This window comes from Bombina bombina, chromosome 9 (genome assembly GCF_027579735.1).
Source record: "Bombina bombina isolate aBomBom1 chromosome 9, aBomBom1.pri, whole genome shotgun sequence".
Classification (NCBI taxonomy): Eukaryota; Metazoa; Chordata; class Amphibia; order Anura; family Bombinatoridae; genus Bombina; species Bombina bombina.
This window is the reverse complement of record NC_069507.1, coordinates 41,236,103-41,264,046: the sequence shown is the minus strand read 5'-3', so window position 1 is coordinate 41,264,046 and position 27,944 is coordinate 41,236,103. Positions and strand designations below refer to the sequence as shown.

Below are 27,944 nucleotides of genomic sequence, written 5' to 3'. Positions count from 1 at the left end.
TCCTCCTCCTCCACCTCCACCTCCACCACCACAACCACCTTTAACTCCAGACATAATTATGGTATTCACCGTTCTGCAAGGGGATGTGCCTGTGGAGTTTTGTGCCTTTGCTTTTATAGAGAAATCAAACCTATTTGAGATGCATATCATTATTTTGTTTTATTGACAGACCAATGAAATCCTTGTACAAACATCTATAATTGAATGTTTCAAAGTCAATCAATGTATTTTCTCTAATGCCATAACAGGGTGTATCTCAGTTCTGTATATTTAGTTTTATTCCAAAAATGCTAAAATTATTGGTGCTGTGTTTCTTTATTAATCTTATTTGTGAGTCATAACTATTATATTATTAGAACGTTGGCTAATTCATATGTGTCAACATTCTTGAGTTCATTAATTCATCAAGCTCTGTTCTCCTGAGGTTTGAATGATTTTTTATTCAGGTATAAATAACATCTAGTCTGGCAAAAGACAATTCAATCCATATTACAACTTTTCCTGAGACAAACTGGTCATTATAGAAATTTAATTTTAATAAACAAATATGTTCTGAAAAAACAAAACTTTAAAATAATGAAAATTTCCATTTTAAATTATTTTTCAAAATATTTTATTTCAGAATTTAAAAGATTATATTTATGCAAATATAACAATGTGTCAGTCAAATATTATATTGTCTACAATTCATTGAAAGTTTAAGGAGATTGTCTATGTCCCCATCTCAACTGATGTGTAACCAACCTTAAAAGCATCCCCTTCTATATTACTGTGTTACCAACCATATAAGCATCCCCTTCTATATTACTGTTTTACCAACCATATAAGCATCCTCTTTTATTATTACTGTGTTACCAACCATATAAGCATCCCCTTCTATATTACTGTGTTACCAACCATATAAGCATCCTCTTTTATTATTACTGTGTTACCAACCATATAAGCATCCCCTTCTATATTACTGTGTTACCAAACATATAAGCATCCTCTTCTATATTACTGTGTTACCAACCATATAAGCACCCCCCCCTATATTACTGTGTTACCAACCATAAAATCATCCCCTTCTATATTACTGTGTTACCAACTTTAAAGCATCCCCTTCTATATAACTTTGTTACCAACCATATAAGCATCCCCTTCTATATTACTGTGTTACCAACCATATAAGCATCCCCTTCTTAATTACCGTATTACCAACCTTAAAAGCATCCCCTTCTATATTACTGTGTTACCAACCATATAAGCACCCTTTCTATATTACTGTGTTACCAACCATATAAGCATCCCCTTCTATATTACTATGTTACCAACCATATAAGCATCCCCTTCTTAATTACTGTGTTACCAACCTTAAAAGCATCCCCTTCTATATTACTGTGTTACCAACCATATAAACATCCCCTTCTATATTACTGTGTTACCAACCATATAAACATCCCCATCTATATTACTGTGTTACCAACCATATAAACATCCCCGTCTATATTACTGTGTTACCAATCATATAAGCATCCCCTTCTATATTACTGTGTTACCAACCATATAAGCACCCCCTTCTATATTACTGTGTTACCAACCATATAAGCATCCTCTTCTATATTACTGTGTTACCAACCATATAAGCACCCCCTTCTATATTACTGTGTTACCAACCTTAAAAGCATCCCCTTCTATATTACTGTGCTACCAACTGTAAAGCATCCCCTTCTATATTGATGTGTTACCAACCATATAAGCATCCCCTTCTATATTACTGTGTTACCAACCCTATAAGCATCCCCTTCTTTATTACCGTGTTACCAACCTTAAAAGCATCTCCTTCTATATTACTGCGTTACCAACCATATAAGCACCCTTTCTATATTACTGTGTTACCAACCTTACTAGCATCTACTTCTATATTACTGTGTTACCAACCATATAAGCATCCCCTTCTATATTACTGTGTTACCAACCATATAAGCATCGCCTTCTATATTACTTTGTTACCAACCATATAAGCATCCCCTTCTATATTACTGTGTTACCAACCTTGAAAGCATGCCCTTCTATATTAATGTGTTACCAACCATATAAGCATCATCTTCTATATTATTGTGTTACCAACCATATAAGCATTCCCTTCTATATTACTGTGTTACCAACCTTAAAAGCATCCCCTTCTATATTATTGTGTTACCAACCATATAAGCATCCCCTTCTATATTACTGTGTTACCAACCTTAAAAGCATCCCCATCTAAATTACTGTGTTACCAACCATCTAAGCACCCTTTCTATATTACTGTGTTACCAACTTTACTAGCACCCCCTTCTATATTGCTGTGTTACCAATCATATAAGCTTCCCCTTCTATATTACTGTGTTACCAACCTTAAAAGCATCCCCTTCTATATTACTGTGTTACCAACCTTATAAGCATCCCCTTCTATATTACTGTATTACCAACCTTATAAGCATCCCCTTCTATATTACTGTGTTTCCAACCTTATAAGAATCCCCTTCTATAATACTTTGTTACCAACCTTATAAGCATCCCCTTCTATATTACTGTGTTACCAACCTTATAAGCATCCCCTTCTATATTACTGTGTTACCATTCCAACCTTATAAGCATCCCCTTCTATATTACTGTGTTACCAATCTGATAAGCATCCCCTTCTATATTACTGTGTTACCAACTATATAAGCATCTTCTTATTTATTACTGTGTTACCAACCATATAAGCATCACCTTCTATAATACCGGGTTACCAACCATAAAAGCATCCCCTTCTATATTATTGTGTTACAAACCTTATAAGCATCCCCCTCTATATTACTGTGTTACCAACCATATAAGCATCCCCTTCTTTATTACTGTGTTACCAACCTTATAAGCATCCTTTTCTATATTACTGCGTTATCAACCTTATACGCATCCCCCTCTATATTACTGTGTTACCAACCATATAAGCATCCCCTTCTATATTACCGTGTTAAAAACCTTAAAAGCATCCCCTTCTATATTACTGTGTTACCAACCTTAAAAGCATCCCCTTCTATATTACCATGTTACCAACCTTCTCAATATTCTCATCTCTATTAACGTGTTACCAACCTTATCAATATCCTCATCTCTATTAACGTGTTACCAATCATATAAGCATCCCCTTCTATATTACTGTGTTACTAACCATAAAAGCATCCCCTTCTATATTACCATGTTAAAAGCCTTAAAAGCATTCCCTTCTATATTACAGTGTTACCAACCTTATAAATATCCTAATCTCTATTAACGTGTTGCCAACCTTATCAATATCTGCATCTCTATTAACGTGTTACCAACCTTATAAGCATCCCCTTCTATATCACCGTGTTACCAACCTTAAAAGTATTCCCTTCTATATTACTGTGTTACCAACCTTATCAATATCCTTATCTCTATTAACGTGTTACCCAGAGGCGTAACTAGAAACCACAGGGCCCATGTGCAAGCATCTAAGACGGCCCCCCCCACCCCACCAAAAAAAAGTGAATTTGATACATATCTTTTTTTTTTTACATTTAACACAGAAAAAAATGTGAATCAGATTACATGTCTGCAAAAATAAGTACCCTGTGCCCACAGTCTGTGAGATGGTCTGACCCCCTATTACTGTATATAGTGACACTGGTTTACTCACCAGTACTGTATATAGTGAGTCAGTGACACAGTCTGTAATCTTCCGGTGAGATGGCTGACCTGACCCTACCCGCCCCAGTAGTTTATAAAGTGACCACAGTAGTCTGTGACATGGTCCAGCCCCCCCGTACTGTATATAGTGGTACTGTATAGTGACACTGTTTACCCCATTCTGTAGAAACAAGGTCTGTAATTTGCTAGTTCCATAAACATACACACACATACATGCATAAATATACACACAGTAACATACATACATACACACATACACACACATAAACACCAATGGGTAAAACAGAAACGCTAACCCCTGTAGTCAGAGACACTAGTGAAGCATCATGTCACACTCACATGATATCAGTGCAGCCAGTGGCAGGTCAACGTTTTTTGGGGGCCCAGTCGCAATTGCGACCTCTGCACCCCCTGTAGTTTCGCCCCTGGTGTTACCAACCTTATCAATATCCTTAACTCTATTAATGTGTTACCAACCTTATCAATATCCATATGTCTATTAATGTGTTACCAACCTTATAAACATTCCCATCTATATTACCGTTTTACCAACCTTATCAACATCCCCATCTATATATATTATTTTTTAGTTAGACCAGTACCTTATAAAAATACTTTTTGAGTAAAAAATTGTACATTGTTCCACATTTCCTTGGAGGCCAAAAGATAAATGCTGTAATCTAATAATATTGCAAATCAAAGAGCTGGTTTATGCAATCTGAAGCACTTATAATCATAGATTGCAGATTTTGCTTTTTAGCCTCACTCTTTTCTTGCTGTTTTCATGCAAACACATAACTACATACCTATACCTATAAGTCCTACTCTCAAGTTGTCACAAGTCTCAGAGGTTAAATGATGGTGACATTTGAGAATAATTAGTATTTTAGCAGTTTGTTAGCAGCCTCAACACAGAACTGCACTACTTCTTGTTATTTTAATGATGATGGTGATGATTTGGCATATTTTGGTTTATTTGTTGGCGAGATTCTGTGTACAGTATTTGATGTTCTTGCTTGAGGGTGCAAAATCCAGATCTTAATTCAATCTTCATTAGAAATATATACACTGCATTGTACTCAGTAAAATATTGGCAGGCATCAATCTGATCAGAAACATTTATTGGGATACCAATGTATTCTAATTCCTCAAAGTTTGTCTAATAAAAGGTGTGCAAAGGTCATAAAATTGTATGTTTTCGCCAATCATGTCTGTTCATTGTACCCATTTACTGATCACTTGGAGGTTAAGGTTCCAAACCAGGCAACCTGTCTTCCTGCATTTGAGGCAAGTTGAACTTGACAGTATCCACTACAAGCTTTATGATTGTGCAAGTGATCACTTGTGTAGCCCCACCTCCTGTTCTCATGCAACCAATCATGCAAGAGCTGGGTTTGTCAATTACCCTGGGAGAATGACCGCTGCTTAACTTGTGGTTTACAGGTTCTCATAAGCAATCCTGCATTTTAAGGGTTCTATTGTCTTATAATAAGGAGTGCCCATGCTTATCATTATTAGTTAGGGAAATTAACTCATGCCTTACTGAAGCACATATCCACAAAGTTCCAAATTGTTAAACATTTTTTGTAGTTAAAAAAAAATCAGTTATCATTGCTAGAATTTGCCACCTATTTTTGTGATACATGTATGCTTTATTTGAAGTTTGTTCTCATGAACAACTTAATCATAAGCAAATCTAAATTTGGTAATAACGCCTAATACATACATGTCAGAGGGCAAGAAGAATGGAATATAAAATGTTTTTCATTATTCATTTTATAAAAGATGTGTTCTAAAAAGATAACTATTTTGTTTTAAAATAATATTGCTACTTAAGACTAAGGGGCATATTTATCAATGTGTGAGCGGACATTATACGAAGTAGCATATCATGTCCGCTGCACATTGATAAATGCCGACAGCATACGCTGTCTGCATTTATCATTGCACCAGCAGTTCTTGTGAACTGCTGGTGCAATACCGACCCCAATCAGCCGCTAGCAGGGGATTTCATTCAACCCGATCGTATTCGATCGGGTTAATTTCTGTCCGTGGCCTCAGAGCAGGGGGACAAGTTATAGAGCTGCGGGCTCTTTTCTTCTAGAATCTTATTGCTACTTTAAAGTAAAAAATATTTGTACTAAGGAAACACTTTCAAGAAAAGGTTCAAAAGTTTATTGAAACCAATACTAACACACAGCTATTGTTACAGCGCTAATACACTAAAAACTTTCAAATCACCTAAACTGCTTCTGTCAATAAATGAAATAAGATTAAATTAAATTAAAAATGAAATGAACTAAAATAAAAATAAACATATATAAACATAAATTGAACTAACTTAAATCAGTGAAAACAAACAAACAAGAAAATAAAATAAACAAACTTCACGGTAGGAAATTTGATAACAATTTGCACATAGAGTTCAAACCTAAAGTCCCAATGTATTTCAATTTTTCACAGGAGTAGATGGAATTCCAAACGATTGGGTCTGTAAGAAAACTCAAGTTGATGCCGCTTCTTTTTGGTGATCTTTCTTAAAATCACCAAGATTGAGAGAAGAGCTAGGGCAAAGGAGTACAAGAAGCGCAAGAAGCCTTGAGTTATTTATTGTCACAACAAGTAAAAATAATCAACATAAAAACTTACATTCAAGTAAGTAAATTCATGCACCAAGTTCACAAAACAGCCGCAGTACAGGACCGGATCCTCAGGCAGATATGTCCAAACAGGTTTCAAAAAGGACCGCCGAACAAAGTCGGCGTCTGACGTCACTATAAGGATCCGGCACCGGAGCGTCCCCCTGCAGGCCTAAGCCTCCTAGACCGCTGTCGCTGATACTGTGACCGGAGCACAGGAGCACTAGTTGCGGTATCCCTACGCGTTTAGTCCGGATCCCGGCCGGACTTTTTCAAGGGTTGTTGGTTAGTCCGGCCGGGATCCGGACGAAACGCGTAGGGATACCGCAACTAGTGCTCCTGTGCTCCGGTCACAGTATCAGCGACAGCGGTCTAGGAGGCTTAGGCCTGCAGGGGGACGCTCCGGTGCCGGATCCTTATAGTGACGTCAGACGCCGACTTTGTTCGGCGGTCCTTTTTGAAACCTGTTTGGACATATCTGCCTGAGGATCCGGTCCTGTACTGCGGCTGTTTTGTGAACTTGGTGCATGAATTTACTTACTTGAATGTAAGTTTTTATGTTGATTATTTTTACTTGTTGTGACAATAAATAACTCAAGGCTTCTTGCGCTTCTTGTACTCCTTTGCCCTAGCTCTTCTCTCAAAAGTTTATTGAACAGAAGGTAGCAGTGAGCTCCCACAGTCAGTATTGCTGGTGAGTCATATGGTGAGTCATTATACTGTATCTACAATTGGTGCTGCACCGGTTCCTGTACAGATTGATCTCCAAACTGAGTTAAAACAGACTTGGTTATACTGATTTATTGAGATTATAAATGATTAATATTAAAGTAAAGGACATGGGCAGACTTTGGACTCTTCCTTACAAATTAGAACTTTCCTAGACTTATACTAAAGATCCACAACTAATAATACTATTTTTTATTTTCTTCTTATGTTACACCTCAAATGTATGACCTGAGTTGTGCAACTGAACTGTCCTCTAATCCTATTACTGGACTCTGCTGAATTATAGTTTCTGATCTCATGTGTATACTGTGAGTGGTTTTACTGGACTCTCTGGTGTATTCTGACTTTGCCATATTTACTGAACTCATATGTATGATATAGATTGTGTTACTTGACTCTACTTAATAATGAACCTGCCATAGTTCCTGCCCTCAAGTGTTTGATTTGGTGCTACTGAGCTTTCTGACTTTGTACTGTTTCTGACCTTTTCAGATTTGGGCCCACTCTGAGATGTCTACTGCTTAGTATTTCAATTGACATTATTGACTCTGAGTCTGTCACTATTCCAGTGGCTGTTCCAGATCTGTTCACTATTCATGTGATCTCAGCCACCAATCTTACGGTTCTGTTTCTATAGCAAATTATGTGATTGGGTTACTATATTTATACTTAAAGAGACAGTCTATCTCCAGAATGTTTATTGTTTAAAAAGATAGATAATTCTTTTATTACCCATTTCACAGTTTTGCATAACCAACATGATTATATTATTATACTTCTTACCTCTATGATTATCATGTATTTAAGCCTCTGCAGACTGCCACCTTATTTCAGTTTTTTTGACAGACTTGCATTTTAGCCAATCAGTGCCCTCTCAAAAGAAACTCCACAGGTGTGAGCACAATGTTATCAATATGGCACACATTAACTAATTCCCTCGAACTGTGAAAAAACTGTCAAAATGCTGTGAGATAAGAGGCCGCCTTCAAGGGCTTATAAATTAGCATATGAGTCTACCTAGGTTTAGCTTTCAACAAATAATACCAAGAGAACAAAAGCAAATTTGATGATCAAATTACATTTTAAAGTTGTTTAAAATTGTATGCCCTATCTTAATCATGAAAGTTTAATTTTGACTAGACTGTCCCTTTAACCTCAACAAACCCGACATTCATAATTGTCACAAAAAAAAACTCTTAATATTCCAATACAAGTGAAAACTTTTTTCATAGTTTTTATTTACACGTTAATAAAATAATCCTTCCCTACCTTAAAAAAGTTGTAAATAAAGGCTCAACAGCACTTTTATATTATGGGTCTTGTACCAAAAAGAAATATGATTTTCAAAATAGTCATAGAAGAAAAGAACAAAGAGTGCATCTGGATTCAAGTGTATTTATTGACAAAGGTACATATGACACACAAACAGAAATACACTTACAGTGTTCCAAGTAAAACATGCAATGGGTTAGAGAGATGTACAGGGTGATGCTGACCGGACCATAGACCACAAGTGATGTCTGGACCCCCACAGCCGACAACCAGTACAGGTACTCTCAGAATTACACCAATAAAATACAGCAATAACCTCAACGCGTTTCCCTTGTTTACAAACGGGCTTTCTCAAGAGGACAGGGGGAAACGCGTTGAGGTTATTGCTGTATTTTATTGGTGTAATTCTGAGAGTACCTGTACTGGTTGTCGGCTGTGGGGGTCCAGACATCACTTGGAGGGCTTGTGGTCTATGGTCCGGTCAGCATCGCCCTGTACATCTCTCTAACCCATTGCATGTTTTACTTGGAACACTGTAAGTGTATTTCTGTTCGTGTGTCATATGTACCTTTGTCAATAAATACACTTGAATCCAGATGCGCTCTTTGTTCTTTTCTTCTATGTCATTTTCGCTGTTGGTGGAGTGCCTGAGATCTCCACATCTGCAGAGCTGCATCGGATAGTGCCGCACACAGTGCGACCGTGATGTCATCATTGGGCGTCCCAGAGGAACATTGCAAGCGAGGACGCCAACACCGGAGCTTCTCACTAAGTTTACAGCCTGAAATGGTCTGACTATCTAACGGAAAATCGTAGTAACTAACACCGGAGACTGCCTGACATATCCCTTGGAGATAGGCTGCTCCAAACGGAGGTACATTTTTTTCCCAATTGTGTTGAAACAATAGACTGCAACCACTGGCAAACGTCGAGACTGTGTTATCTCTTGTGGCCTTCATATATGAGGATTGTAACTTTGAGGGTAGATTTTTTAGCGCAGAGTGTTTTCTTTTGTTGTGTTTCAAAATAGTATTTATCATTGCAATTCAGAGTTTGGACACACAAAATGCATATAAAATTACTCAATATAAATGTGTTCATTGTAAGTCATGAATTGATGTTATGAGTTAAGTGAAAAAGCTGCATTCAAACACCTTAGGCAGTTATCATCAATAGTGAGTCAATTAGTCCCCATGTTTTACATTTTTTATTGGTTACATATATTTTGTTTTACACACACACACACACACACACACACACACACACACACACACACACACACACACACACAAAAAGGCTTTTCTTTGTTTACCAAATTCAAGTGTAATAAAACATGAAAGTTATACTGAATATGTAATCTGAGTGGTCTAATTAACTTAAAGGGACAGTCTAGTCAAAATTAAACTTTTATGATTCAGATAGGGCATGCAATTTTAAACAACATTTTAATTGACTTTTATTATTAAACCAGGTGATAAGCCTGCCCAGAAGGCAGTCTATGTTTAGAAACTACAACCCCCCAAGCTAAATTTGAAAATTTCAGCCAATAGGAATGCAAGGAACCCCAAATTGATTGCGGTACCTTGCATTCAATCTTCAGTTTACGACGGACATCCGATAAAGTGGAGCCTCCATGCCACCGAGGAAGTTTCCGCCAATGACCGCCGCCATTGAGGACTGCCGCTGAGGATCCAGGCATTGGGAACACAGCTCCACACCTCTGCTTCACTCCGGATGAAGATAGAAGATGATGGATCTGTCTGGAAGAAGACCTTCTCCGCCGGACTTCAGATTCAGTAAGTACCTTTTTGGGGCTTAGGTTTAGGCATTTTTATTTTAATTTTTGGGGTGTATTATTTTTTAGATTAAGTTTTTTTGGGATTAGAGCTACTGAAATCCTATTGGCTGTTCAAATCAGCCAATAAGATTTAATTAGCTCTAATCCTATTGGCTGATTTTAAAATATCAGCCAATAGGAATGCAAGTTACCAAAATAAATATGGGGTACCTTGCATTAAATCTTCAGTGTGCGGCAGACGATGAAGAGGAGCCTCCACACCGCCGAGGACCGCCGCCGAGGATCGCCACATCTGGGAAGACTGCTCCGCACCTCCACTCTGCACCGCCTTCACTCTGGATGAAAGTAGAAGATGATGGACCCGCCTGGATGAAGACCTTCTTCGCTGAACTTCAGGAACCGTGAGTACCTATTTGGGACTTAGTGTTCAGGTTTTAAAATATATATATATATATTTTTAAGATTAGGGATTTGGGCGCTGTAAAAGAGCTGAATGCCCTTTTAAGGGCAGTAAAAGAGATGAATGCCCTTTTAAGGGCAATGTCCATACATATGCCCCTTTAAGGGCAATGGGTAGTTTAGTTTTTTTAGTGTTAGTTTTTTTTTATTTTTTGGGGGTTTGGTGGGTGGGGGTTTATTTTTAATGTAAAATAGCTGATTTCTTTAGGGCAATGCCCTCCAAAAAGCCCTTCTAAGGGCTATTGGTAGTTTATTCTTAGATTAGGGGGTGTTTTTATTTTGGGGGACTTTTTTATTTTCATAGGGATTAGGTTTCATTTTTTTATTTTGGATAATGTGGTTTATTGTTTTGTGTAATGTTAGACTTTTTTATTTTGTGTAATGTTAGACTTTTTTATTTTTTGTAATTTTAGATTAGTTTAAACTTAGTTTTCTTTATTTTTAAAGTAATGTTAGGTTTTTTATTTTAATTGTAATTTAGGATTATTGAAATTTATGTAATGGGGTTAATTTAGGGGGTGTTAGGTTAGGGGGCTTAGTGATTAGTTATTTGCGTTGTGGGGTTTGGTGGTTAAGGGGTTAATAGATTTATTATGTTAATTGCAATGTGGATTAATGGTGGTTTAGGGGTTAATAGATTTATTAGGTTAATTAGGGATGTGGGTTAATGGCGGTTAAGGGGTGAATAGCTGTATTAGGTAGTCTGCGATGTTGGGGTTGGCAGATTTAGGGGTTAATAATTGTATTGTGTAGTTAGTTGTTGTTTTTTCCTTAATAGTTTTTTTTTTAATGCTTATTGCAGGCGGTTAGTTATTTTTTTTAATGCTTATTACGGACTGCCCCTTTAAACAGATGTGCTTCAAATGTATTGGAAAGAATTAGAAAATAAAGTAAAATCCCATCTATGTCGAAAACAAAGTTTTTGCTTGGCAAACTCAAAGGGTTTGGAATAGGGGGCTATGTCAGATGTATGTACAATGATTTAGTCATACATGTTGCCAAACAACATATTAAAAACTAGTAAGCAACATTTCTTAGAAATTAATTACTGTTTTAAATGTAATTAAATGAGTATCTGCCCTGACATGCCATGAAGGATTACAGTAATTAAACTTTTTATGCACAGTAAAGACTCATATTGTATTGTAGTATCTTAATAAATATATAGGGTCAGATGACAAGTGGCACGCTATAGGATTTGTTTCGCTACCGTGCGTATTACAACTTGAAAGTAAAACGTTAGTGTGTGAGTGAAACCCGATGCACGCTAACTTCAAGACTTTGAATATCCCAACCGCGCTAACCCATAGAGCTCAATGAAACACGCTGTTAAAAAAACAAACAGAAAACGAACACTTATCGCTTGTGCGCTAACCCAATATGCATAAGACCAACTGTGCTAAACCTGAAGGTAGTTATATATATATATTACATTCCAATGTTCTTCACATAGAATAAAATGCTCTTTTTATTTTTAAATAGCTATTTCTTAATTAGGACAGGTCACCAGCAATTCATCAGTACACAATCATTGATATTTTGGGATTTTTAAGCAGATTATATTTTAAATTAATTATTTTAAGGCTCTATGACATAAGGAACATGGTGGCAAAATGATGTAGGATTAATGGGAATTGAAACTAATTGAAACTTGCAATAAATGTAATTGTGCTAATTAAATTGGTTGCTGGATAAGCTCAACGTCAACATTAACCTTTCATGATTCAGAGCATGCATTTTTAAACAACTTCTGTTTATTATCTAATTTGCTTGTTTTCATGGTATCCTTTGTTGAAAGCATACCTAGGTAGACAAATGAGCAGCAATGCACTATTGTTAGCTAGTTGGCAATTGGTGGCTGTACATATAGGTCACTGGCTCACTAAATGTATTCAGCTAGCTCCCAGTAGTTCATTGCTGCTACTTTAACAAAGGATACCAAGAGAATGAAGAAAATTTGATAATAGAAGTTAATTGGAACGTTATTTAAAAATGTAAGGTCTATATGAATAATGAAAGAACCTTTTTGGGTTTAATGCCCCTTTAAAGGGACTTGTTTCCCAAATTTTGAATTACTTACAAATTGTACATCTTATCTGTAAGAAGCTGACTAGAAAATGTCACATGGAAATCTCTATTGTAAAGGGACTTTAAGCAACCAATCAGGATGCTTGTCCCATGAATTGCAAGGGAATGTGCATCTTGCACATACAGGCACAATGGGGGGTAGTTATCAACGTGTTCAATATGCCCGCCTAAGCTCGCCTACCATCGCCGCCGCGGACCTTCAAAATTTTGCCTAAGTTATCAAAAAAGCTGTCAAAAAGCCGTGCACCAAGTACGGGGCAATGAGCAGCGGACTGTGATAGTTATCACTCATCCGATCTCGCTGCTCTTCGGCTTTTTGACAGCTTTATTGACAAGCTGTCACTAAGCACCCACACTAACTACACTGTTCTACCACCTATACCGGCGCCCCCGGAGCCCCCCACCACTCAATAAAGTTATTAACTCCTAAACCGCTGCTCCTAGACCCCGCCGCAACTCTTATAAATGTATTAACCGCTAAACCGCCACTCCCGGACACCGCCGCCACCTACATTATACCTAGTAACCCCTACCCTGCCCCCCCTATACCGCCGCCACCTATAATAAAGTTATTAACCCATATCCTGCGGATCCCGGACCTCGCCGCAACTAAATAAATAGTTTAACCCCTAAACCGCCGCTCCCGGCCCCCGCCACAACCTATATTAAACTTATTAACCCCTAATCTGCCCCCCCACACTGTCGCCACCTATAATAAATTTATTAACCCCTATCCTGCCCCCCCTACACCGTCGCCACCTATAATAAATGTATTAACCCCTATCCTGCCCCCCTACACCGCTGCCACTGTAATAAAATTATTAACCCCTAAACCTAAGTCTAACACTAACCCTAACACCCCCCTAGCTTAACTATTGATTAAATAAATCTAAATAATATTTCTCTTATTAACTAAATTAATCCTATTTAAAACTAAATACTTACCTTTAAAATAAACCCTAATATAGCTACAATATAAATAATAATTATATCGTAGCTATTTTAGGATTTATTTTTATTTTACGGGCAACTTTCAATTTATTTTAACTAGGTACAATAGCTATTAAATAGTTATTAACTATTTAATATCTACCTAGCTAAAATAAAGAGAAATTTACCTGTAAAATAAAAACTAACCTAAGTTACAATTACACCTAACACTACACTATACTTTAATAAATTATTCCTATTTAAAACTAAATACTTACCTGTAAAATAAACCCTAAGATAGCTACAAAGTAATTAATAATTACATTGTAGCTATTTTAGGGTTTATATTTATTTTACAGGTAACTATGTATTTATTTTAACTTGGTACAATAGCTATTAAGTAGTTAATAACTATTTAATAACTACCTAGCTAAAAGAAATACAAAATTACCAGTAAAATAAATCCTAACCTAAGTTACAATTAAACCTAACACTACACTATCATTAAATAAATTAAATACATTAAATACAAATACCTACAAATAAATATAAATAAATACACTAACTAAAGTACAAAAAATAAAAAAAAGAACTGTTACAAAAAAATAAAAAATAGTTTACAAACATTATAAAAATATTACAACAATTTTAAGCTACTTACACCTACTCTAAGCCCCCTAATAAAATAACAAAGCCCCCCAAAATAAAAAAATTCCCTACCCTATTCTACATTAAAAAGTTACCAGCTCTTTTACCTTACCAGCCCTTAAAAGGGCCTTTTGCGGGGCATGCCCCAAAGAATTCTGCTCTTTTGCCTGTAAAATAAAAATACAACCCCCCCAACATTAAAACTCACCACCCACATACCCCTAATCTAACCCAAACCCCCCTTAAAAAAACCTAACACTACCCCCCTGAAGATCTTCCTACCTTGAGTCGTCTTCACTCAGCCGAGCCGAATTCTTCATCCAATCTGGGCGATGTCTTCATCCATGCGTGGTGCTGAAGAGGTCCATCATCCGGCTGAAGTCTTCATCCAAGCGGGGTTTGAAGAGGTCCATCATTCGGCTGAAGTCTTCATCCAAGCAGGGGCTGAAGAGGTCTTCCATCCGGCTGAAGTCTTCTATCAAGCGGCATCTTCAATCTTCTTTCTTCCGGCCCATCTTCATCCCGCCGACGAGGAACATCCTTCCTCCATGACGAACTCCTGACGAATGAAGGTTCCTTTAAGGGACGTCATCGAAGATGGCGTCCCTCGAATTCCGATTGGCTGATAGAATTCTATCAACCAATCGGAATTAAGGTAGGAAAAATCTGATTGGCTGATTGAATCCGCCAATCAGATTGAAGTTCAATCCGATTGGCTGATCCAATCAGCCAATCAGATTGAGCTCACATTCTATTGGCTGTTCTATTGGCTGTTAGGGTGTTAGGTGTAGAAACTACCATAGGAATCAATGGGATGTCGGGCAGCAGCGAACATGAACTTTCTCTATGGTCAGACTCCCATTGATTCCAGGTACGCTGGGCCGGAAAAGTGCCGAGCGTACCTGCTAGTTTTTTGATAACTAGCAAAAGTAGTCAGATTGTGCCGCACTTGTGTGCGGAACATCTGTAGTGACGTAAGCATCGATCTGTGTCGGACTGAGTCCGGCGGATCGAAGCTTACGTCACTAATTTCTACTTTTGCCGGTATCTAGAGCTTGATAACTAAGGCGAATCAGCCTCGCCACAAATACACTGCGGAATTCCAGCGTATTTGAGGTTGACGGCTTGATAACTAGGGGCCAGTAACTTTACCTCGCCCTCAGGTTAAGGAAGTTTACTATAACATCTCTCACGTTTATTGTGAAATCCCATGAGATTACAGTAAAACAAAGTGTGAACGCAGCACTGAAGATCCTGATTGGTTGTTGTTTTTTTCATCATGCAGATAACAGTACCTCTGGATCACAAAGCACTGGTAAGCTGAGGAATATTTGAGATAAAATATCTTCCTTTTTTACATAGGGATGTTTAGGTGATATTTTTTCACTATTTACAGAAAAGCTGCATTACTTTCAAGTAATTTAGCAAATGGGTAACATAACCTGTCTCTTTAACAAAGGCAGTGTTTATGATCTATGGTTAACAGTCCCTTCAAATACTTCTGTGTTATGACTCAATGGCAAATAGGCTTTACTAATCTTTTATGATCTAAAGAAAAGCATTATTAATAAAAGTATAGCACATAACAACATGAAGAACGTCACCACTTGTACACCATCGGCTTAGCTCTCAAGCGATTTTTTACATGAATTTTACTGTGCATTCCACTTAACATTCAGGTATTAGTTATTTCTTTGTCCATTACATTTTGTTCCCCATTTCTTTTGGATGTTTCGAATTCCTTTAAATGTCAGAATCTGCATAAATTCGGATAAATCTGTAATCTTCTGAGGCTTAATGCACATATCTAGATGATACTGTGGTAGGCTCCAAAGTGTGCATGTCTTCTGTTAGTGTTGAAGAGAAGGGTAGTTTGTAATACCGTAACTGATATTAACTAACAACCCTCCAGATTTAGATTGTCACCCTTTGTTCTGATGTTCTTTCTGTGAAATAAATCGTCTATCCTCATCTTTGATAAACCTTTTAATATACTTTAATTTTTTCTATCATTATGCATTTTCTGGAACAGGGAGTTGGGAGGGGGGTTGTTGGCTTTGATCCATCGCTGTTTGGTGGGCAGAGACTGCAATGAGTGTGTACAGTTGAGTGTGTACAGTGGATAGGACAGGGTGTGGAATGGGAGTTGGCAAGTTTGTGTGGAGTTTGGGTGTACCACACCGAGGAGAAGCCTACCATGGTTGTGTCATTGGCGTGGTTTAGTGTAGCCAGGTTATGTTGTAGGTGGATTGGGTAATCTTTAGAATACAGGATGTCCACTTTGATGGGGGAGCAGAAAGTGAGCAATGTGTGACAATCCTGGGATATCCATGATGACTGTGTGGTATATCACCTTCCTTCTATCTCCACTGAAATCTGTACATAGTAAAGTCTTTCCTTGGAAGCTTTATTTTTTTTTTTTAATCCACTTACCATTTCAGCAGATAGAGGGTTAACTGCACACATATTTTTTTATTCTGAATATTGCACTGTGTTTATTGGTATTACCAGGATACTTCATATGATGAGCACTATTTTTTTTTTTTCAGTACTTAAAAGGACACTAAAGTCAGATAGAGCAGTTGTAAGAGAATGTATTATTTACTTCAATTATCAAATTGTGCAGGAGGTAACAGCTCATAAAGAGCATGTGCAAACGTAATGTATATGAGTCTGTGATTAGCTGATGGCAGCCACATGACTCAGGGTGTTTCCAAATTAAAGGAAATTTTAAGTATAATTGCATTGTCTTTTTATTGTGCACTTTTTGATTATGCATTTTTACTCTATTTAATGGTCCTTTTAACTACAGTACTTTTTTACTCTATCACAGGGAATACAAAGCTTCTAATCCCAAATACCTTTAAATAAAAATGTTTTTTTCAACCCAGCTGGGAATTCTCAAACTTAGAAATCAAAACGTTATCTATTCCCATTGGTACAATTTATATTTTAATTGTATAACTCTTTTATTCTTTTTTCTTTTTTTTCTAAATATTTTTATTATTATCTGTGTATCTATATATAATTTTGTGCAGTATGAGTCGTAAAATATTTTATATTTAAAATGTACAAAGCATTTTTATCCCAACAACTATAAATTAATAAATGTGCAGATTTTGTTGACAAATTAATAGTAGTACAGCCATTGCGTTGTTCAGTGTTTTTATTATTATCAGTTACTACTAACTGTGTTTTATGAATTATTCATAAATAAACAAAGTACAGAAACCATGTATTCTTTAAACAGTTTATTGCCTTATTTATACTTTTTCAATATGCTTATAAATAATATAGAAAGTTGATTATTTTGTATAATTTAGGCTCATCTGTTGATTTTATTTGCGTTAATATTTTAGAGCGATGGATTTCCCATTTGGATTCTTCATTTCTTGGCACAACCACCACCATGGCTGGCTTGACCACTTTGGCTGACTTGACCACCTTGACTACCACCTCCATAGCTCACTTGACCTCCAAAGCCTCCACCACTGCCATAACCACCTTGTCCTCCACCACTCTGCTGGCAAGGATCAACAACACCTGAAAAAGAATGAATTTGAATAGAGATAAATTAAATTATTATTCATCTTGGAAAAAAATCTAATACAATTATGTAAAACATTATTTCCCATGTCAAAGGGCAAAGAGGTTCTGTCCATGTGTCCCAGATTATCAAAGATAGGCAGATAATATTATAGATTACATGTAAATATTACATGTAGATGATAGATAGATAGATTTCCATCAGAATACCACTAGCAGAAGATAAACAGGAACCTCCACACCCGTACCCCTCTTGTATCTGGTAATAACACAGTTTATATGAACACTCTCTATTGCTAGACCCACACATAAATCTGTTTAAGGATAAACTATACATCCTTAAAATCATTTTTAATAAACTTTGCTGGGCAGCCCAGGATATTGAACATAGAACATAAGACAATGTTTAGTGTAGTATAAACATTTGACCAGATGCCACTTTGCAAATATAGACTACACTGCTAATGAAAATTGTGACCCTGATAGTAAAACATATCTATTTAAAAGACACACTTTAAACATTACAAAGTTAATCATATACTGTAAATCTTTTAAATCATATGCTTTCAAAAGCTTTTTAATCTAATACTGCAACTTCATTGTTGTATTTCCTACATATCCTCACTGTCACCCTTTAATTATTTAAATCATTTTTTACTTTTTTCCTACCTGTACATTGGCTGACTTGACCACCTTGACTACCACCTCCATAGCTCACTTGACCTCCAAAGCCTCCACCACTGCCATAACCACCTTGTCCTCCACCACTCTGCTGGCAAGGATCAACTACACCTGAAAAAGAATGAATTTGAATAGAGATGAATTAAATTATTATTCATCTTTGAAAAAATCTAATACAATTATGTAAAACATTATTCCCCACATCAAAGGGCAAAGAGGTCCTGTCCATGTTTCACAGATTATCAAAGATAGGCAGATAATATTATAGATTACATGTAAATATTACATGTAGATGATAGATAGATTTCCATACTATCAGATTACCACTAGCAGAAGATAAACAGAAACCTCCACACCCCGTACCCCTCTTGAATCTGGTAATAAAACAGTTTATATGAACACTCACTATTGCCAGACCCACACATAAATCTGTTTAAGAATAATCTATACATCCTTAAAATCATTTCTAATAAACTTAACTGGGCAGTCCAGGATATGGAAAAAAGAACATAAAACAATGTTTAGTGTAGTATAATCGTTTGACCAGATGCCACTTTGCAATTATAGACTATACTGCTAATGAAAATTGTGACCCTGATAGTAAAACGTATTTATTTAAAAGACACACTTTAAACATTACAAAGTTAATCATATACTGTAAATCTTTTAAATCATATACTTTCAAAAGCTTTTTAATCTAATACTGCAACTTCATTGTTGTATTTCCTACATATCCTCACTGTCACCCTTTAATTATTTAAATCATTTTTTACTTTTTCCTACCTGCACATTTTTGAGTTGAGATGTTGACATTTTGGCATGGATCAACTGTAACACAAGCGGAAAATAGAAAAGGAAAACAACATGAATACTTATACTTTAATTGATAAGGAGAGGAAAAACCTAAATCTTCACAGGTTATTAAAGAAGAATTTGCTTTGACCAGCAACTTTATGTAGAATAAGTTACTAACTGTTGCTCAGATAAAAGGTTTCTTTCTAAAAATACAATTTATGCCCCAAGGTGTGGACTGCATTTGCCTAGAGTAAAATTAGATCAGTGTTTCAGAATGCAAAGTTAAATTTGCTCATTAATTAAGGGTGCTTCATAACAGAATAAGCAAGAAATGTTGTTAATTAACCAGTGAAATAGGTTAGACACATTAAAACAAAACTACATTTTATATTCGTTGTTGTTTTTCCTTCAATAAAAACAAAAAATAGTTTATATTTTGTAAAAATACTCTAGGCAAAAACAATATATAGCATCACACATTAAACATAGAACATGTAGGCACTTTATTATTAGATATGTGGTCAGACAAAAAAATTTTGGGGGCAAATCATTTGTGATGAAAAAAAAATGTATTTTATCAAGATATTCTTTAACAGGGTCCTCGGAAAATCTATTTGTTTACTATTTCCTAGGAAAACATAATCAGGGAAGCAGAGGAGCAGCTGGACAAAAGCTTAAATTTAAAGGGACACTGAACCCAATTTTTTTCTTTCGTGATTCAGAGAGCATGCAATTTTAAGCAACTTTCTAATTTTTTCCTATTATCAAATTTTCTTCATTCTCTTGGTATCTTTATTTGAAATGCAAGAATGTAAGTTTAGATGCCGGCCCATTTTTGGTGAACAATAAAAAAAAGTGCTGTCCAGAGTACTCAACCACAAAAAAAAGCTTAGATGCCTTCTTTTTCAAATAAAGATAGCAAGAGAATAAAGAAAAAATGATAATAGGAGTAAATTAGAAAGTTCCTTAAAATTGCATGATCTATCTGAATCACAAAAGAAAAAAAATTGGTTCAGTGTCCCTTTAAAGTAAAATAGTAGCTAGTGATAGTGTTACATGCCAGCAGCAGCACTCCTTTTTCTTTTCCTTTTTGTGTAAATGGGCCATGCTGGCTAAAAACAAATATAAAGCTAACATACTTATTTTCTGACATTGGAATCAATCAACCAGCATGGACATTGATAAATCTTTATTAAATTGTGTACTTTTGAACTTTTTAAACCTTTCCCACCTAAAAAATAAAAAATAAACTTTTTGAGGTTTTTTGTTGTCTCCAGAAAAGTCGTTCTCACTTTAAGAGTAACACTTTTAACCACACAAATGAATAAATAACATTATTTTGCATGCATTTTATTAGTTTGTTTCCCAAGGCTGTTTGTTTATCTTTTTTCAGATGAATGTGATGTCTTCTAATTATATCTAAAAAAATAATGTGATATCAAAAGTTTCAAGTCAATGGGCTTTATTTCTCACCAGCCTCACAGTTAGTAGGCAGCAATATGCTGCCTACATTTAATATTGGACAAGAATGATGCAAGAGGGGCCTGTCAATCATCCAGATCAGGATGATCGGGATTGGTGGCGCAAAGGTTAAGTAGCAGCGGAAATCAGGCACATGAGCCTGAAACGTTGGGGCTATACCAGCTTGATAAAGAGAGCCCTGTATTTTTAAAACACAATATATAAATGTAAGTTCTGCAAACACAGTGCAGTAGCAAGATGTAACCATGAGGAAATATTTTAGATACCTATCATTTTTAGATTTCTGAAAATGTATTTGGAACAATTCACAAAACACAAAATAGGACAAAGACAAATTACTTAACCAAGATACAAAGGGACACGTAAGACCAAAAGAGCTTATATCAACTAGTTATTTGTTGTTTTATATAAAGCACCATATAAAATAATTAATGCGCCATTTCATAGAGCAATTACAAAACATTATTTCAGGAAACAGTTTTTTTAAGCCTATTATTTTTTTTTGTGCTAATTTTAAGTTGTTTTTTTAAATTAGGCATTTTGCATTCATCCAGACTCTTAAATCAAATATCAAATATAAAAAAAATATATTTATGTATATACATCACAACTCCAGTGTTTAAAGCTGTTGAAACCGTTATATATGACTTGACTAATCCCATCTGAAAAGAAAAATAAATTAATTAATACACAACAACTTACGGTTAGCTTTGTATCCTCCACCACCACCTCCTCCTCCTCCACCTCCACCACCACAACCACCTTTAACTCCAGACATAATTATGGTAACCACCGTTCTGCAAGGGGATGTGCCTGTGGAGTTTTGTGCCTTTGCTTTTATAGAGAAATCAAATCTATTAGAGATGCATATCATTATTTTGTTTTATTGACAGACCAATGAAATCCTTGTACAAACATCTATAATTGAATGTTTCAAAGTCAATCAATTTATTTTCTCTAATGTCATACTAGGGTGTTTCTCATTTCTGTATATTTAGTTTTATTCCAAAAATGCTAAAATTATTGGTGCAGTGTTTCTTTATTAATCTTATTTGTGAGTCATAACTATTTTATTATTAGAACGTTGGCTAATTCATATGTGTCAACATTCTTGAGTTAATTAATTAAGTTAATTAATTCATTAAGCTCTGTTCTCCTGAGGTTTGCATGTTTTTTTTATTCAGGTATAAATAACATCTAGTCTGGCAAAAGACAATTCAATCCATATTACAACTTTTCCTGAGACAAACAGGTCATAATAGAAATTTAATTTTAATAAACAAATATGTTCTGAAAAAACAACAACTTTAAAACAATGAAAATTTCCATTTTGGTTTATTTATTGGCGAGATTCTGTGTACAGAATTTGATGTTCCTGCTTGGGGGTGCAAAATCCAGATCTTAATTCAATCTTCATTAGAAATATATACACTGCATTGTACTCAGTAAAATATTGGCAGGCATCAATCTGATCAGAAACATTTATTGGGATACCAATGTATTCTAATTCCTCAAAGTTTGTCTAATAAAAGGTGTGCAAAGGTCATAAATTTGGATGTTTTCACCAATCATGTCTGTTCATTGTACCCATTTACTAATCACTTGGAGGTTAAGGTTCCAAACCAGGCAACCTGTCTTCCTGCATTTAAGGCAAGTTGACAGCATCCACTACAAGCTTTATGATTGTGCAAGCGATCACTTGTGTAGCCCCACCTCCTGTTCTCATGCAACCAATCATGCAAGAGCTGGGTTTGTCAATTACCCTGGGAGAATGACCGCTGCTTAACTTGGGATTTACAGGTTCTCATAAGCAATCCTGCATTTTAAGGGTTCTATTGTCTTATAATAAGGACTGTCCTAATTGTTAAACATTTTTTGTAGTTAAAAAAAAAATCAGTTATCATTGCTAGAATTTGCCACCTATTTTTGTGATACATGTATGCTTTATTTGAAGTTTGTTCTCATGAACAACTTAATCATAAGCAAATCTAAATTTGGTAATAACACCTAATACATACATGTCAGAGGGCAAGAAAATGGAATATAAAATGTTTTTCATTATTCATTTTATAAAAGACTATTTTGTTTTAAAATAATATTGCTACTTAAGACTAAGGGGCATATTTATCAATGTGCGAGCGGATATGATACGAAGTAGCATATCATGTCCGCTGCACATTGATAAATGCTGACAGCATACGCTGTCAGCATTTATCATTGCACCAGCAGTTCTTGTGAACTGCTGGTACAATACCGACCCCAATCGGCCGCTAGCAGGGGATTTCATTCAACCCGATCATATTCGATCGGGTTAATTTCTGTCCATGGCCTCAGAGCAGACGGACAAGTTATTGAGCTGCGGGCTCTTTTCTTCTAGAATCTTATTGATACTTTAAAGTAAAAAATATTTGTACTAAGGAAACACTTTCAAGAAAAGGTTAAAAAGTTTATTGAACAGAAGGTAGCAGTGAGCTCCCACAGTCAGTATTGCTGGTGAGTCTTATGGTGAGTCATTATACTGTGTCTACAATTGCTGCTGCACCGGTTCCTGTACAGATTGATCTATAAACTGAGTTAAAACAGACTTGGTTATACCGATATATTGAGATTATAAATTATTAACATTAAAGTAAAGGACATGGGCAGACTTTGGACTCTTCCTTACAAATTAGAACTTTCCTAGACTTATACTAAAGATACACAACTAATAGTACTATTTTTTATTTTCTTCTTATGTTACCCCACAAATGTATGACCTGAGTTGTGCTACTGGACTGTCCTCTAATCCTATTACTGGACTTTGCTGAATTATAGTTTCTGATCTCATGTGTATACTGTGAGTTGTTTTACTGGACTCTCTGGTGCATTCTAACTTTGCCATATTTACTGAACTCATATGTATGATAAAGATTGTGTTTACTTGACTCTACTTAATAATGAACTTGCCATAGTTCCTGCCCTCAAGTGTTTGATTTGGTGCTACTGAGCTTTCTGACTTTGTCCTGTTTCTGACCTTTTCAGATTTGGGCCCATTTTGAGATAGTATTTCAATTGACATTATTGACTCTGAGTCTGTCACTATTCCAGTGGCTGTTCCAGATCTGTTCACTATTAGTGATGTCGCGAATAGTTCGCCGGCGAATAGTTCCCGGCAAACATAGCTTGTTCTCGTTCGCCGCAGCGGGCGAACATATGCGATGTTCGATCCGCCCCCTATTCGTCATCATTGAGTAAACTTTGACCCTGTATCTCACAGTCTGCAGACACATTTCAGCCAATCAGCAGCATACACTCCCTCCCAGACCCTCCCAGCTCCTGGGCAGCAGCCATTTTAGATTCATTCTGATCCTGAATTCTTAGTGAGAGGAGGGATAGTGCTGCTGCTGATGATTTTATAGGGAAATTGATAGCTAGGCTAGTGTATTCAGTGTCCACTACAGTCCTGAAGGACTCATCTGATCCCTGCTGTAAGGACAGCACCCAAAAAGCCCTTTTTAGGGCTAGAACATCAGTGGGTTTTTTTTTTTTTGCCTGTGTAATTTTGACTGTGAAACATCAGTCTGCTAGTGTAATCTAATTGCAGTTGCCTGCCTGCAGTGCCACCACTCATATCTGTTGTAACAGTAGTGTAAATTTTGTAAACAAAAACTTTTTTGACTGTGAAACGTCAGTCTGCTAGTTTAATCTCATAGCAGTTGCCTGCCTGCCAGCGTGTGTTCCAGGCCCACTTGCCAACTATTCCCACCACTCATAGCTGTTGTAAATATTTACACTCCTGTTACAACAAATATGAGTGGTGCCACTAACTTGGCAAGTGAGCCTGGCACACACGCTGGCAGGCAGGCAGGCAGGCAGGCAACTGCAATTAGATTACACTAGCAGACTGATGTTTCACAGTCAAAAAAGTTTTTTTTTAAAATTTTTACACTACTGTTACAACAGATATGAGTGGTGGCACTTAGCAAGTGGGCCTGGCACACACGCTGGCAGGCAGGCAACTGCAATTAGATTACACTAGCAGACTGATGTTTCACAGTCAAAAAAGTTTTTTTTTTACAAAACTTACAATACTGTTACAATTTCAGGCGTTCCTACATGGCCATGGCGCACTTGTCAGATATCCAGTGGCGAAACAACCTGCCAGTGAGGCGCTTGATTTGCGACAGCCCGACATGTTGGAATTCAACACTCCTAATGTTTGACTGCCTGCTCCAACAAGAAAAAGCCGTTAAGGAGTATTTGTATGACCGGTGTGCTAGGATAGCCTCTGGGGAACTGGGAATTTTTTTGCCACGTTACTGGACGCTCATGCGCAATGCCTTTAGGCTCATGCATCCTTTTGAGGAGGTAACAAACCTAGTCAGTCGCACTGAAGGCACCATCAGTGACATCATACCATTTGTTTTCTTCCTGGATCGTGCCCTGCGAAGAGTGCTGGATCAGGCCGTAGATGAGCGGGAAGAGGAAGAGGAAGAGTTGTGGTCACCATCACCACCAGAAACAGCCTTATCAGCATCGCTTGCTGGACCAGCGGCAACGCAGAAAGAGGATTGTGAGGAAGAGGAGTCAGAAGAGGAATGTGGTTTTGAGGAGGAGGAGGAAGACCAAGCACAACAGGCATCCCAGGGGGCTCGTTGTCACCTATCTGGTACCTGTGGTGTTGTACGTGGCTGGGGGGAAGAAGATACCTTCAGTGAGATCAGTGAGGATGAGGAACATGACATGAGTAGCTCGGCATCCAACCTTGTGCAAATGGGGTCTTTCATGCTATCGTGCCTGTTGAGGGACACTCGTATAAAAAAAGCTGAAGGTGAACGAACTGTACTGGGTGTCCACGCGACTAGACCCCCGGTATAAGCATAAAGTGACTTAAATGTTACCGAATTCCCACAAGTCGGAAAGGATGGAGCAGTTCCAAAATAAATTAAAAAGTATGCTTTACACAGCGTATAAGGGTGATGTCACAGCACAGTAGGAATCTCACAGGGGAAGAGGTGAAAGTAATCCTCCTCCTCCCATGACCATGCCGGCAAGGACAGGACGTTTTCCGGACGTGTTGTTGATGGAGGACATGTGGACCTTTTTAACTCCTATGCATCACCACAGCCCTTCGGGATCCAGCCTCAGAGAATGACTCAACCGACAGGTAGCAGACTACCTCGCCTTAACTGCAGATCTCGACACTCTGAGGAGCGATGAACCCATTGACTACTGGGTGTGCAGGCTTGACCTGTGGCCTGAGCTATCCCAATTTGCAATCAAACTTCTGGCCTGCCCCGCTTCAAGTGTCCTGTCAGAAAGGACCTTCAGTGCAGCAGGAGGTATTGTCACTGAGAAGAGAAGTCGCCTAGGTCAAAAAAAAACTCTTGATTACCTCACCTTTATTAAAATGAATGAGGGATGGATCCCGAAGGGACTGACATTGGGCGATACATTAGAGTAAAAAAGGCCTGATGAGATGAGCTGCCTTGGGCTAAAAATGGTCCACACGCTGCTGTATTTTATCTTCGAATGCCGGGTGACTTGCGTGACTTATACGCCAACAACTAGGTTGTTTTAAGGCACTTTCTAACTGTCAAACAAACATCAATTTTTCTGGCCGTTGCTACAGTACCTAATTTTTCAGGCATGTGTACATGCCTAATTTTTCTGGCCTCTGGTGCTGCACTGTGGCTTCAAAACCCAAACCAAAAAAAAGGCACATAACAGGGATTAAACTGCTAAGAATAGTACGACTTAACACACCACTTATATCTGGTGGCACAGTAGATTGCACGCGCAGTGCCCCAAATTTGAAGTAGGAGGTCCGACCAAGAACCTTTTTCCATCTCCCGGTTCCTAAAATCATCTCCGGGTTCCTAAAATCGATGCCATACCTGTACTCGATTGTGCAAAAGGAAGTCATGGCATATGAGGTCTTTCAAACTGTCTGGCCTGTTGAGGGTCGGGGACCCTCGTATAAAAAGGCTGAAGGAGAACAACCTGTACTGGGTGTCCAAGCATCTTTTTCCATCTCCCGGTTCCTAAAAATTATCTCTGGGTTCCTAAAATCGATGCCATACCTGTACTCGATTGTGCAAAAGGAAGTCATGGCATATGGGGTCTTTCATGCTGTCGTGCCTGTTGAGGGTCGGGGACCCTCGTATAAAAAGGCTGAAGGAGAACGACCTGTATTGGGTGTCCAAGCATCTTTTTCCATCTCCCGGTTCCTAAAAATTATCTCTGGGTTCCTAAAATCGATGCCATACCTATACTCGATTGTGCAAAAGGAAGTCATGACATATGGGGTCTTTCATGCTGTCGTGCCTGTTGAGGGTCGGGGACCCGCATATAAAAAGGCTGAAGGAGAACGACCTGTACTGGGTGTCCAAGCATCTTTTTCCATCTCCCGGTTCCTAAATATTATCTCCGGGTTCCTAAAATCGATGCCATACCTGTACTCGATTGTGCAAAAGGAAGTCATGGCATATGGGGTCTTTCATGCTGTCGTGCCTGTTGAGGGTCGGGGACCCGCGTATAAAATGGCTGAAGGAAAACGACCTGTACTGGGTGTCCAAGCATCTTTTTCCATCTCCCGGTTCCTAAAAATGATCTCCGGTTTCCTAAAATCGATGCCATACCTGTACTCGATTGTGCAAAAGGAAGTCATGGCATATGGGGTCTTTCATGCTGTCGTGCCTGTTGAGGGCCGGGGACCCTCGTATAAAAAGGCTGAAGGAGAACGACCTGTACTGGGTGTCCAAGCATCTTTTTCCATCTCCCGGTTCCTAAAATCCATGCCATATACACGTCCCCTGATAGGGGACACCGCAGTGGAAGGTACCCGGCCACAATTTCTTTGCACAAAAGGCAATCCCGGACCCCAACCTGTACTCGATGTGCAAAAGGAAGTAACCCTACCATGGGTCCCAGGCTGCACGTCTTGTAATTCTCTGTCTGGGAAATGATATATCTATCAAATCTATCTATTTATCTATCTATCAAATCTATCTATCAATGATATCTATCAAATGTATATTGCATCTATTGATCTATGTAATTCGTATCTATCAAATGTATATTGCATCTATTGATCTATGTAATTCGTATCTATCAAATGTATATTGCATCTATTGATCTATGTAATTCGTATCTATCAAATGTATATTGCATCTATTGATCTATGTAATTCGTATCTATCAAATGTATATTGCATCTAT

The 27,944-nt window shown here is 37.3% G+C and overlaps 1 protein-coding gene across 1 annotated transcript in view; it reads right to left on the bottom strand.

Moving 5' to 3' along the window:
* Positions 1-17,626: 17,626 nt before the first annotated feature.
* The window catches only part of LOC128640373 (loricrin-like), a 28,587-nt gene continuing 18,269 nt past the window's right edge, over positions 17,627-27,944 (bottom strand). The window contains exons 8-11 of the mRNA XM_053692868.1: positions 21,448-21,579; positions 19,252-19,296; positions 18,457-18,579; positions 17,627-17,784 (exon numbers count right to left, since the gene is read on the bottom strand). Of these exons, the coding sequence (XP_053548843.1) occupies positions 17,627-17,784; positions 18,457-18,579; positions 19,252-19,296; positions 21,448-21,579 (458 nt within the window). The remainder of the gene's footprint in view (positions 17,785-18,456; positions 18,580-19,251; positions 19,297-21,447; positions 21,580-27,944) is intronic.